General features: G+C 45.3%; 1 protein-coding gene across 1 annotated transcript in view; it reads right to left on the bottom strand.

The window, feature by feature from the left end:
* BICD2 (BICD cargo adaptor 2) overlaps nt 1-14,236 on the bottom strand; it is a 92,329-nt gene extending 78,093 nt beyond the window's left edge. The window contains exon 1 of the mRNA XM_065845231.2: nt 13,819-14,236. Within this exon, the coding sequence (XP_065701303.1) occupies nt 13,819-14,058 (240 nt within the window). The 5' untranslated portion in view covers nt 14,059-14,236. The remainder of the gene's footprint in view (nt 1-13,818) is intronic.
* Nucleotides 14,237-14,552: the final 316 nt, after the last annotated feature.

Below are 14,552 nucleotides of genomic sequence, written 5' to 3'. Positions count from 1 at the left end.
CCGTGGGCAGCTCGGACAGACCCACAGACCCACCTGCCACAGGTGACCCCCAGCCCCAGAGATTCCCCTCCAAGACCATGAAGACCGTAGCTCTTGAGTGCTCGATACATACAGGGACAGGCAGGAGGGCGAGAGAAACAGCATCCTTTGAGGGGAAGACAAAAACACACCACAAAAACCCATCACAAACAAACAAAAAATCACCCAAAAGGTTTGTTGTTGTTGTTTTTCCCCATGTATTCCCTTTTATCTTCCAAACACAAAGAAATTTTGAGACCTAACTGAATTACCAAAAGGACACTTATTAAATGAGGAGATTGAATTCAGAGACTGTAATAAGAAGTAATCTGAACAAAAGGGTCAAACCTTCACATAACGGCAAGCATGGAATGACCAGGAGCCAGAAAATGAGAGAGGCAGCTCTGCAACTACCCAACTCACTTTTGGGAAAGATACCTCCAAAAATCCTTTCACAGATCCAATGAAACTCTCCAGCAAAGTTTATTTGGAAAGCAGAAACAACACCCTTTCCAAAACTTTAGAAGAGTAAAGGGGGGGTGGGAAAAGAGAGAAAGGGAAGAGTTACGGAACAAGAAGTGACATCCTCCAGCCCCACAGCTCCAGGAAGGACGTTCCTATTGAACACAGTGCTTGAGTACTCAGAGGGAATGTTTTGATAATACAAAATAAACAAAGATTATAAACAAAGATTTAAGAAAGATTTAGCATCACCATTTCAGTCACTAGCTCCTATTCTCATTTTTGCTCTCCTTACCCTTTCCTCCCACTCAACTGGCAGCTACCAAGATCTACATAAGAGATTGATTTTTTGAAAGATGTTTATGATCATCGAGTTTTTAATATATGATGATTGCATAAATCATTCTTAAGAAGAGCAGCAGATTTAAGGTATTTTCTTCTTGGGTTTAGCTATCATATGCAAAAAAATAAACACTTGAGCTTTTTCAGTCTTCTCCTAATGCTAGAATTTCTCAGACATGCAAATGTACACACAGAAAGGAGCAAAAATACAAGCAGCTGCCTCCTGTTGCAAGATATTCACCACACATCTATGCCTTATTAACTTCTAATGTAATACAGAATTCTATTAGTTGTGTGTCATGGGGATATCTGTGTTTACAATTTGGATTGATTCCTTCACTCAATGCAGTTCACCAAGGTCATGTTAAATTAGCCAAGTCCTTCCATTCAGTATTTAATTGCCTGTACTGTAGTGCAAATGCGAGAGGAAGCACTAATTACATGGACTGTATTTGGGAGTTTCATCAAGAATTGCTTACGTACATTAAGTTTTATCTGAAAACAAAATTTTATTTCCTTTCTCAACAAAGGTAACAAGAATTAGAAATTCTAACCTTAAACAGAATTAAAGAAGGAATGGATTTAAGATTAAACTCCAGTAGTAGGAAAGCACAAAACCTAAAATCCCTTTCCTTCAATTTACCTTCTCACAAATTTAATGAGGGAAATCTGTAAACTAAGGATGCAAGAGGACAATTTAAAAACTAAGTTTGCTGTTTCAAAAAGCAAAGGAGCTATTCCAATTCCATGAGGTTTTTTCTTGTTTCCAAAAGGACAGAATTCAACACACTTCCACTGGTTTATTTAAAACAGCTGTGCTCACAGAACAGCCATCCCCATTTCCTGCCCATAAAACATTCCCAACCCATTTAAAATAAAGGAGGGGGGAAAAACAAGACAAATCTGGTACTGCAAGTGCAGAACAAAATCCAAGTATTCACAGGGGTGTCTCCCTGAACTTCCACGTGCCCACCAAACACCGAGACACAGCTCCAAGGAAATGCTAATATATCATTTTCCTGTTGTTGGAGAAGAAAGGTCGGTGCAGTCCTGGTCATTAGGTTTCAGGGTCCGCTGCATTCCCATTAAATCTCCCATTTTGTAAGTAATTAGAGCAAAACACAGACTACACTTTTCTGCTGGATTTAGAAAAGTTGCAACAAAGGGTCTTTGAAAGAGGAAGTTTTAACTCTCATTAAACTCAAAGCAGCTACAGAGTTAAGGGTATGATTTTGTGCATGCATTTGTTTATATAAGGAGCTTAAAAGTATGAACGTCTGTACAAGGTTAGATGCTCAGTTAATACTTCAGACATGCATATACAGAACTGTCTCATGACTATCAGAAGTCTCAAATTATTTTGCATTTAAAACTCCACTACTGGAGTCATATAATTCATCCTTTTCAGGAGAGATGGGCAAAATGCAGGGGCACTTCAGGTACTTTCTATTACAGCCTCTGCAGGTGCATGAAACCTAATTCTCAATTCCTCCTTCCGCTATCTTCACTTCAAAAAACTGTAGGTGTGGGGGTTTTTGTTTCTTTTAAAGGCACAATTCTTGATATCTTGGCATTGAAGACTGGCAACACTGCAGTGCACAAAGCCAAGATTTTGGCTATGAGAAACTGTATTTGAGGCTAGACGGGCAGCTCTTTCACGTTTGTCTGCCAGGAATGGGTTTGCAGCACAAGTGTGGGCACAGAGATCAGCACATCCCGTGCGAGCCCAGCACACGGCAGAAAAGGGGTCTTAATGTTTTATTAAGTCCCCCCACTCCAATTCTTTTTTCTTGCAGGACTATAGTAACTCACCTATGGAACAGCCATATTGGACTGGCCTCTGCTCCCACTGAAGTCCCAGATGATCTTGTCACAACTGAATAACCAGATGTTAGATGTATCTCACTAATTAGGAAAAGTAAATTACAATTCTGCTTTCATTGGCTCTGTGTAACCTTTGCAGTTGACATGAGGCATTAGATAAGTGCCTTCCTGCCCACCTGAAATGGTTTTGATTACAAAAATGACAGGAGGAAAAGACCATTATATCCTAACACAAGAAGACTGAAAAACTCGGAGATGTTTCCCAAAACAATGACACAAAAATCAGATAAGTTTGGATTTAAAGTCTTATTAAAGATACACAAGAAATTGTGAATCAAGACTAACAATGAGCCCAGGGTAATACTTGAAATTGCAATCTACTGTACTTATATTTTCTTTCCCATTAGGAAAGCAAGGCCTCCACATAAACACAGAAGCAATGCCAAATAAACCTGACATAGCAAGGAGATTTTCCAATTTAACAAAACGTTCTGGTTTTCATGCACTTGAAGTTAACTCATTGACACTATTTAAATGCAGATTTTGTGTAGCTATACAGTTATGCTAAAGATCCCACTTTCACATTAGGTGTACTTGTTATGTACACCATAGAACAGATTTTTACATGACAGGATCTCATTCATCTCGAAAACCAACCAGCCATTCAAATTTCAGAACAACCATCCATATTGTTATGAAAGACCAGAAAGCCGTCTGACAAAAGCTAGAGCAGGCGGATTTATTTAAGATCACAAAGCTTATCATTCCATTATAATTGGGAGAAAAGAAAATCGCCATATTTTTCTAGAGGACAAGGCCAGGACAAAGCCTTCTTAGGAGTACTAACGCTTCAGAGGGTGCACAAAGGTTCACGTTTTCTTATGTGCTTCGTCACACTAAATATGTTGCTGCATTCAAAATGCAAATTCTTCTTTAAAACCCTCTGCAGCTGTAAGATGTGGGAAAATCTTCCAGTACCACTGACTGACAGAATGAAAACCATCACCAAATGTGTAAAATGGACTTGTGCAATGCGAGATGTCAGAGACTGAAGCCACAAAGGTTTGAGGAGAAAACACCACACATGGAAGAATTGGTGTTTGATGAAGGGAAAAATTACACCTCTTGTTATAGGTCAAGCCTCACTGTTATTGATGTTACAGCTGTTAAATTATGTACCTTTATATAAATTTGAAGGGGACAAAAGAAAATTTGAGCTGGAAATGAATACATCCATCTTTGTTCCTCACTTCAAGATAAATTATTTATGTGAAAAATTATTGCCTGATTTTAACAGCCAAGAATATTTCATTTTAACTACTTCTTCATTTAAAAGCAACACTTTCTGAAAGCATCACCAAAAGGCAGGCAAGCAGAACTGCTTGCACAGCTGCTGGAACACAGTGAACTAAGACGTGAGTCTTTATTCACATAGCTGCGCGTCTCAGAAAGCTACTGGATTAAACCGTGCCAGAGAAAAGTTTAAATCGGGATCACTACTGAATTATTTCAGCTAAATCAGAGACCAAAATTTATTTAGAGAGGTATGTCTTGGCAAAACCATCTTTCTTCTTTTGATAATACACACCAAAGCCGAGGGCACGCTGCTTTTTTCCGCTCACTGCCCCTCGGGGACAGTTGTGCTCATCCTACAATAGCCGAGTCCCATTTCAAAGGCCAGAATACCCCTCCAAATGGCATTAGAGCAAACCACAAAATAATTACATGCCAAGTGCTTGAAAATGCATTCCCCGTGTTTCCTTCCTAGCATCACAGTGTCATAAAGCTTCCCTCACAGCTACTGGCAGGGCCCTGGCAAGAGCTGGGTTGTGCTGCACACACCCCACTGGGCATCACAACCAAATCCCTCCTTCAAAACACACACAGCCTTGTGTGGGGGGAGTGCAAGAAAATCCCTTCTGCTTTAGAGACATCAATTCATGCAACAGAACAAGCTCCAAACAAACAGAATCCATTGATCATTTGACAACAAAAAGGATTTTGACCTTGAAAAGAGAGTAAAATCAGATGTAACAAACTCTCTGTGCACAGGAAACAAAGAAACTTGTTTGGCTTTGGCAGGATAGATGGCAGTTGTTTTATTTGTAGCAATAGTGAAGAAATAAGCTTATTCGCCCATTAGGTCAATGCACTTCTCTGCCTCGGGGCCAGAGCTGAACTCCAGGATCGGTCACTGACAGACAGGACATGCAAAGATACTTCCCAATGAATTTACTGTAATACTGCCTTGTTGCCTACAGCAGAGCACCCAGCACCACTCCATAGGCTTGCCAAGATCCAGACTGCACATGGGCAGCAATTAAGGGGTAAAACCAAAAGACTGAAGGAGACAGAGGACTGTGACATATTGCAGAGGCTGGGACATAAAGCACAAGTGCAGCACACCACCAGACATGCCATTTGCTTCAGCGAGAGCTTTATCAGTCCCAATACACTGCAGTCTTTCTGGATCCAAGTGGAAATACAGCCATGAGAACTGCAGAGAAACCACATCCATTCCCACAGCTCACAGAACCACAGAATGTCAGGGATTGGAAGGACTTGGAAAGCTCATCCAGTGCAATCCCCCCGCCGGAGCAGGAACACCCAGATGAGGTTCCACAGGAAGGTGTCCAGGCGGGTTTGAATGTCTGCAGAGAAGGAGACTCCACAACCTCCCTGGGCAGCCTGGGCCAGCCTCTGCCACCCTCACCAGGAAGAAGTTTCTTCTCATCTTTAAGCGGAACCTCTTGTGTTCCAGTTTGAACTCATTGCCCCTTGTCCTATCACTGGTTGTCACCAAGAAGAGCCTGGCTCCATCCTCCTGACACTCCCCCTTTCCATATTGATCCCCATGAATGAGTCACCCCTCAGTCTCCTCTTCTCCAGCTCCAGAGCCCCAGCTCCCTCAGCCTTTCCTCACACGGGAGATGCTCCACTCCCTTCAGCATCTTGGTGGCTGTGCTGGACTCTCTCCAGCAGTTCCCTGTCCTTCTGGAACTGAGGGGCCACAACTGGACACAATATTCCAGCTGTGGTCTCCCCAGGGCAGAGTAGAGGGGCAGGAGAACCTCTCTGACCTACTGACCACCCCCCTTCTAATCCACCCCAGGTACCATTGGCCTTCCTGGCCACAAGGGCCCAGTGCTGGCTCATGCTCATCCTGCTGTCCCCAGGACCCCCAGGTTGCTCCAGCTATCTCTGGGCCAAAGATTCCCACTGAGGCCCATGACCAGGCCCATGACCTCAGAGCCAAATGGTTTTCTGTGTAAAAGACGCTCTACATGTGATATGGCTCCCTGTTTCCCCAGAGCCACTGTGCCAAACCCCACTGTTTCATGAGCAAGCCAGACCACAGTCTTTAGCAGATTCTTCAGGTAGTCTGCAACCTTCAGGTGCCATTTGCCCCCTCCAAAGCGATGCCTGCGGGGGGGGGGGGGGGGGGTGAGCCTGGCACACGGGGGGTGTGGAGTCAGACTCCCCTGCCTGGCCTGTATTTCAGTCAGAGTAGGGAAAACAGATGGCGAGAGAGGAGGGGAAGGAAAGCAGGAGGCGGAAAGAAGACAGACGAGAGCTCAAGGAAGGGGAAAATGAGAAAAAAGGGGCAACTCTGCAGCAATTACACTTAAAACTTCAGCTATTCTCTGAAATGGATGCTCCTGCATTCATTTGGATGGCAAAGTTTATTTATGTCACTTCCCTCTGCTAAGGTTTTGTGGATCATATTTCAAACCCACATTATATTCCTCTGTTGCTGGGTTACCAGATCTGAACAAACAATTCTCCGCAGTCTGCCAAAAGCAGAGAAAGCAAGCGAATGAATGCCTGGAGGATGCATCACACTCTGGAAGTCATCTTGTGGCCCCACGCTGCTACAGATTAGTCACAACTTCACATACAGTAGAGTGAAAGAGGAAATGGTGAATCCATTAACTCCAGGGCAGCACACAGACCCAGGAACTGCTGTTCTCACCCACTCGCCCCTTTTTAGGCAAACCAGGCAATTTTCCAAGTCATTAGAATTTTCTTTCACATTAGAAGAAAAATGGTCCTAAATTCAAAAAGATAAATGAAGTATTAACATCCCTGAAACTACTGAGTTTGTTCCAGCAGATGTTGAAATGGCAAGTGAGAATTGTGATTTGAAATGAGTAAACTGCAGTTATCACCCTAGCAGAGCTGCATGAAAACTCCCATGTGACAAAACACCAATGACTGTAGGTTTGAGACCTTCAGTTTCCAGGCAGGACCTCTGCCACACCAGGGGCTGCACAAGCTTCTGCTTCAGGGGTGTGGGAACACGCAGCCATCACCCACTAGAAGTCTTCAGCAATATCACTTCGAAGAAGGCTGCCCTGCAGCACCTGCAGAGAGAGGCTGCAGTATGCGGTACCTGAACTGGTGTTTCTCGTGCTGCTTTGTGGCTTGAGCCACAAAGATGATGAAGGGAGTGGAGCATCTCCTGTGTGAGGAAAGGTTGCGGGAGTTGGGGTTCTGGAGCTTGGAGGAGACTGAGGGGTGACCTCATTCATGGGGATCAATATGGAAAGGGGGAGTGTCAGGAGGATGGAGCCAGGCTCTTCTCGGTGACAACCATTGATAGGACAAGAGGCAATGGGGACAAACTGGAACACAGGAGGTTCCACTTAAAGAGGAGAAGAAACTTCTTCCTGGTGAGGGTGCCAGAGCCTGGCCCAGGCAGCCCAGGGAGGTTGTGGAGTCTCCTTCTCTGCAGACATTCAAACCCGCCTGGACACCTTCCTGTGGAACCTCAGCTGGGTGTTCCTGCTCCATGGGGGGATTGCACTGGGTGAGCTTTCCAGGTCCCTTCCCATCCCTGACATTCTGGGATTCTGTGGCTTCCTGCCCCAGCTGTTGAGCCCATCGCCGTGTTCTCCAAATGCCCTGGCAGCCCCTCCATCCCACCCGCGGAGCCTCAGCTCTGCAGTGCCCTCAGCCCGGACTGAGCACTGAAGGATGCCCAATCTAAGTCTCTACTATGAACAGCCAATCTTGGTAAAGACAAAAAGCACTGCAAGAGAGACTACATCCCAGTACAGACCCTCCCCATACCCTCCAGCCTGATGGTGATGCTGTTGCCACCATCGAGCTGAGCAGCAAAACTTGCTTAAGATGTTCTTCTCGTCACCTATTTGCTGTTGCTGTAGCATGCTGCTGGTGAGGTGGCACCTGCACAACCACGTACAGCATGTCCATGAACCAAACTGGGGAACAGACCTAATTCAAAACCAAAAAGGATCTGCTAACAAAAAAACAACAACAAAAAACCAAAACAACAACAAAGTAAAAGAATAAAGAGGAAAATCTGTCTCGGTTCCGTAGTGCAGTTGTCTGTATCCCCTCCACAAGGACAGCAAACACTCAGTGCTGCCACACTTCCAGAGCAAAAATATGCAGCAAATGGAATTACTGCTGCCAAACTTTTCTTTCATGAAACCCTGGGTTTAATCTAATGTAGAAAATTAGAAACAAATCATCTAATGTTTGCTGGAAGGTCAGAGACAGCCCTCATTCTGGGCCAAGGCAAAAACAAGCACCACAAAACAAAAAAACACCCCATTTCACCAAGACCCAGCTCAGACGACAGCACCTTAGGGAAAACCACTAGTCCGGAAACATAGACGTTTTTTAATAATATAATTCCACCTAAAGGTCCTTACTGTTGACCCAAATATTTACAGATGTTCTATTACACAAGGTATAGTGAATTTTATCAGAAAAGCCCAAGAAGAAAACTTGGCAATTTTACAATAAAATAATATGAAATCATCACTTTGAGAATGTTATTATTTCTGATTTTTAAGAAAGGCAGTTCAAGCAATAGTGGTAAAGAAAATGAAGTTAGCAACACGAAGCCTTACAGGTTACTATTTCTAGTACAGCAGGAAAAACTGGAATGTTCAGCTCTTCAGGTTTTGTTTTTTTCCAGAATAAGGATATGTAAGAAAAGTAGCTTTTCCAAAACCCTGTATTAAGTGTCTATATACCACTGTAGAGAACAGATTAAATTACAGGTGGCTCTATTCTTAATGTAAAGCAACTATAATTTATCAAAATATAAGAAGCTTAGTTTACATGGGAATATTTTGCTTACCCCAACTGCAGTTTTCAGTCTGATTTTACACTAGAGACAGCAATTCTGTTCTCTTCTTACATTCCAAGTGTGACAGGTGTTGGAGTCCAAGTAACAATCACTATTATATCCACAAGGCAGGTTCAGAGCTGTATAATTATTTTCTATTAGTATGTGCAAAACTGGTATCAGTTCCCCAACATCAATTTGTAATTGTACTTCTCTTATTTCAGATTTACATTCATATAACCAGAATTCAGCTTCGTCTAAGCTGGTCCATTTAAAAAAAACAAAAAGAAATTAAAACAAACCAAACAAAAGAACCCAACACAAAATAATTCCTTTACTTTATGTGCTAAACCTTTGGTTTTAACAGCACTGGAAGGTTACAGGCAATCTCAAGTGTCATTACAGTCCTTCCCTTTCAGCAGGAATCAATATGACACCTGAATATCTGTTAGGAGACTGCAAAGGTGTATCTGAGGCCTTCAAGGTATTACTACAGAACATCATTATTTACCACCATTAAATGGAAAGACCCTGGTCAATCCAGCACTGAACTATGAGCACAGAGGATTTAATCCCAGCCTGCTTCTGGCTTATTAGGTGACTTTAGGCTGGCCATTTCTTTCCTCTTTGTCCTTGTATTCCTACACACGAAATGAGCATAGCAGTACAAGAGCATAATTGGTAAAAGGCTTTGAAAGTGGATACATCCAGTGAGGAAAATCACTGCTACTTCAGTAACCAGCTCATACGTCTATTTATAAGATATGCAGCATTATATAAGGTATACAGGAAAGGGAGCAATTTCTCCTCCACTTTTGAAGGTGCAGAGTTAAAGCATTAAACCAGTCTGGATAAAGTATCACATATCCAATTAATCGTTACATATGTAAGCGAATTAAGCAAAGCAAAACTTCAACTAGTGACCACAGATACTGTACAGTCCACTAAGCAGAATAAATACTACACCTGGGCATGTATCACATCAGTTGCATAGTCCATCGTCCCTTAGCTTAATGGGAAATTAAGCAGCAAGGTGCTATTTGAATCTTTCTTTCAAATACAGTTTCCAAGCCTACCCGGGAATCCTCTACAGAGAATTCACATCATGGTGTAAAGTCAATACGTGATCCTTAAAGGCAAAAAACAGAAACAAGAGTCACTGCCACCCTACAAAGAAATGCAGTCATGTACAGAGCAATGCCACCCTTCGTTGTAAGCTTCCCCCACCTCCCTTAAAAAACATATAAATCACATTAATTGTGCTGTACTGACACACGCTTTTAGATTTTAAAGACAGCCACAATCTACTTGCATACTTTTACATTATTACAGAAATAAATTATTCATCATATAGTGCCTGTGCTTTCCAAGGGATTTCAATGCAAGTAGACCACCACCAATACAACATAACCACCTAACCAGCAAGGAGCTTTGGACAGCAGCCGGTTTCATAACCGAGCTAATAGTTATAAATCTAACTGATGTCTCAAAAGCAGCGTGAAAGTACTGAATGAAGCAGATAACCCCTTTTCCAATCTAATATTCCACACCACTTTCCTCTGCTAATCATCAGGAACGCCAATAACTGAATGTCAGACAATCACTCCTGTGAGCTGGAGCACACGAAGAGCTGGTCCTACGTTATCTTCCCCGCAACTACAGAAATCCTGGCTCCGACAGGTAGGCAGCCCTATAATTTCTACAATTAGCACCATCACAGACAAAGGCTCACAGGGTGACTTACTAGTTGAACACAGCCTACAGAAACACATCCTTATTACTTCACCTCCTAGAGGGGGAAAAAATAACAATAAAAATTATATGTATACAATGCGATGCAGTATTTCACTACAAGAAAACCAGTAGCTTATTGCTCTGAACTAGGGAAAACTTATTTATCTACAGTGTTTAAAAGTTTGAAATCAATTCCTTTTTACAAAAGCAAAGGTGGGACTCAACAAATTAGTTTACCTGGGAGACAGTTGGTATTTAAATTTAGTTATCTCAAATGAATGTGACAGAAGAAATGAAGCACAAATTACTATAAAACATATGAGATCAAGACGGCATGCAAACAGGGAAAAGGACAAACTCAGGGAAGACTCGACAATGTATCAAGGACCCTGACTAAAGTCAGGCTGGTGTGGAGCCTCAGTGCAAGGGCAGGACAGCTGCCCAGTTTCACCAGTAGGACTTGAACTGCAAATACTAGCTGCACATGGACAGCTTTACAAAATGGATACAGCTCTGAGGATGCCATCTGTGTTTACCAAAGGGATAAAACTGTGGAGGTGAAGGCTATGAAATTCTGCCACAACCAGGGATGGGGTCAGGTAGGAGAACCTGGCCAGAAATCTATGGAAGATCTGGCAACCGTAGCAGAAAAGCCTGTACTTTCAACAAAATATGTTACAAAGTTCCCATGCTCAGAGCCCATTTAACTACAGTATAAACAGGGCCATGATATGGGGTGCCTCATAACATTAAACAAAGTATATCCAAACCTACAACGCCCAGCAGGACAGGAAACTTGGCAGTGTGCCTGCACAGCACTCAGCATAACATGGCCTTGTGCTACTGAAGTCTCCAGATGTAGTAGAGCAGAACAACACAAGATTATTTATAGAGACTAGAATTGCTGTAATTTAAAAGGCTGCAAGACGTCACAGTTAAGAAGCAAGAGATGGAAAGCGCTCCTGTTCTAGTCAGACATGCAACCATCAACCCCATGTCTTTCCCAAGAACAACCGCAGGTAACCCAAGGTGGAGTCCCTGTAGGTTGGAGCTTGACGTGTAGCAAGTCTTGCATGCAAGGCTCCTCCAGCTGAGCCTGGGAAAAGCAAGAAGTTGCATAAACAGCAAAGCTGATAAACTCCTCCTCTGAAGCATGCTTCATGCATTTGCTAGAGGTTTACAAGATATAATGCAAACCAGACTCCTCCACAGCATCACAAGAAAGCTAGAGGAGCAATGCTTTTTCCCTGTGTAGGTTAACTAGCAGAGTACTCAAGCTGTTCCCAAAACTGTATGCCTCCCAGGTTTTAACTTAATTACAACGGGACATGCACACACAAAGGAAATCCTTCAGAAAGTTAAAAGCAAAAAGGAATGAATCATTGCTGATCCTGCCATTTTAATTTTTTTCAAATCTTTCACAAGCTTCTGAAGTGCTACAGGCCTAAAAGAATGAAAAGAAGTTGTCTTCAAGCCTTCTTCCATCAAAAAGCCAACACATGTAATGCCCAAGTGTTCACAGCACAGCCCAGTGAATAAAGCGCTGCTTGTGACAGAGGCAACCAGGTTCCCTCCCGTGGGTCAGGCACCGGCTTGCTCAAAGATGCTGGGCCACTCCCTTCACCTCTCAATGCCACGTTTCCCATCCCACCTACCAAACGGGTTTACTGACTTTTCTTTCCCTTTAGCACAAGTTCTATTGCGCTCACCTTCTTTCCAAGGCTCCTCTACCCTTGACTCTCATGCAGCATCTCTGCTACTGTATGCTGCTGTAACCACCTTTGTCTCCAGTGGCTTTAGTTAGAGCAGTTCATCAGTTCAGCTTGCATATTTAGTTAGAAAGTTTATAGCCATGTAATTCAAAGTAATTAACCTCTTTTCTTTATGCTTCTTTAACATAATAAAAGCAGAATAAAGTTTTATTTACAAGACCAAAAGAAACACAGGATGCAGGAAGTGAGGGCGTTGACAGATTCAGCTGAATTTGTAGCAGTTTGTTTACTTCCCATTTGAAATCGGGTATTTTGACTTACTTGAAATCCATTTCTAACTGAATGAGTTTAAACCAAAAACCCATAAGATACAGTTTGCACCGGTCAAGTAAACCCACATATATTCACCTCTTAGGCTGCATAAGATCTTTTGCAATCAAGACAAGGCCTAAATCACTTGAAAATAAGCACGGGGTTTGCCTGCGCAGAAACAATCACCAAAATAACCAAAGGTACAGGCAGACAAACGAGTTCCCATGGGACATGCTAAGCAGCAGACTGGCAGGGGATGAGCTGTGCTCTCATAAGGAAAGCCAGCCATGTGTCTACATATTCTGGCAAGGGAGTGCCACTCCATGCATGGACTCTTCCTGAGGCAGCACTTTTCCTGTGTTCTAGACCTGGAGAAGATCTTGCACGAGAATGGTATTAGGAAAAAATTCTTCCCAGAAATGTCTGTGGGGCATTGGAACAGGCTGCCCAGGGCAGCGGTAGAGTCACCATCCCTGGAAGCATTTAAAAGGCGCATAAATGAGGGTCTTAGGGACATGGGTTAGTGCTAGAGTTGGGTTATGGTTGGACTCAATGACCCTGAGGGTCTTTTCCAACTGAAATGATTCTATGATGTATGTGACAGCTGACCTAAGAAAACAGTATTTCTTCTGACAAACCTTAGTCCCCTGTACAGATTAGATCTGAAATTTAATAATAATAAGCCAACAACAGGGAGCTGCATCAAAACAAAGCTTTGTGAACTAAAGCCCGCTATATCATTGTCGTGCTGCTCGGCATGAAGGAAGCCATTAACACCAACGCAAGATTTCTCCCTCCACACAACAGCAGGAATGTGACAGCCGCCAAAGAGGCGTCCGGGCCCCCCGAGCCCCGGCGCTCCCCCCGACCCTGCCCCGCCCGGGTCCCGGGTCCCCGCTCCCCGCCGGGCGGCCGAGCGGCTCTGCTCCCGGTGCGGCCCGAGACGAAACGGGCCGGGAAGAGAAAGAAAAGCATTGACGCGTTGCTCCCCCACATCTCCCTGGCACAGGAGAGCGGTCAGGGGCACAAAAGCCTTTTTTTTTTTTTTTTTTTTCTTTCCCGGTGGGTTTAACCTCGCAGTCTGGAGCAAGAGCGAGGCCTGGGCGCTCTCCTCCAAATTCTACGGGAGGGCGGGGGGAGGTTCACCCTCCGACGGCCTCAGATCAGCGCCGGGCCCCCTCAGCCCACCATCCCCGGGCTCCGAGCCGGCCATCTGTCCTGCTCCCTCCTTCCCCGAACCGCCTTTGTCCCCTCGCCCGCCGCTGCCGGGCCCCGGCCGCCCCGCGGGGCAGGCACCTGCCGCCGCCTCACCTCCTTCAGCTGCTCCATCTCGCTGCGGATGGTCTCGTATTCCAGCTCCAGCTCCTCGTACTGCTGCTTCAGCTGCTGCTTCTCCTCCAGCACGGCCAGCCCGTACTCCGCCGCCTGGATCTTCTCCCGGGTGGTCTCGCCCAGCTCCTGAAAGAGCCGCTTGATCTCGCTCCGCAGCCACTCGGGCTCCGACTCCATCACCAGCCTGGCGTACTCCTCTTCCTCCATGGCCAGCGACATGTCGGCGGCGGCCCCCGGCTGAGGAGGGCGAGCAAAAAGGCGAACGCGCAGCCCGTGTGCCTCTCCTAGCAGCGGCGCGGCCCGCGGGCGGCCATGGCAGAGCCCGCTCGGGCTGCCATCAACGGGCGAGGCGCCCGCTGCGCTGCGCCGCAGAGCCGCTCACGCCGCGCCGCCGCCGCTGCGGAACTCAGCCCGAGCGCCGACCGCAGTGAAATCATTCAAAAAGCACGGCCGGCCCGGCGCCCCGCGGCACGCTGGAGCCGGTAGTTCGGCCCCGCCACCACCCCGCGGGGCGCGCCGTCCGCCGGACTACAACTCCCGGCATGCACCGCGACGGGCGGGGGCGGGGGCGAGGGAGGAGAGCGGCCCCTGCCGGGCGGCGGCGACCGCGCCCGCGGGAACGCGTCCGCTGGGCGGGGCCGAACAACGACTGTAACGGCGCGCGCCGTCTGTCACAGCCCCGTCTGTCACGGCCTCGTCTGTTAGCCAGGGCA

This window comes from Patagioenas fasciata, chromosome 10 (assembly GCF_037038585.1).
Source record: "Patagioenas fasciata isolate bPatFas1 chromosome 10, bPatFas1.hap1, whole genome shotgun sequence".
Taxonomy (NCBI): Eukaryota; Metazoa; Chordata; class Aves; order Columbiformes; family Columbidae; genus Patagioenas; species Patagioenas fasciata.
Note: the sequence above shows the minus strand (reverse complement) of the source record. Positions and strands in the feature narration are given on the sequence as shown.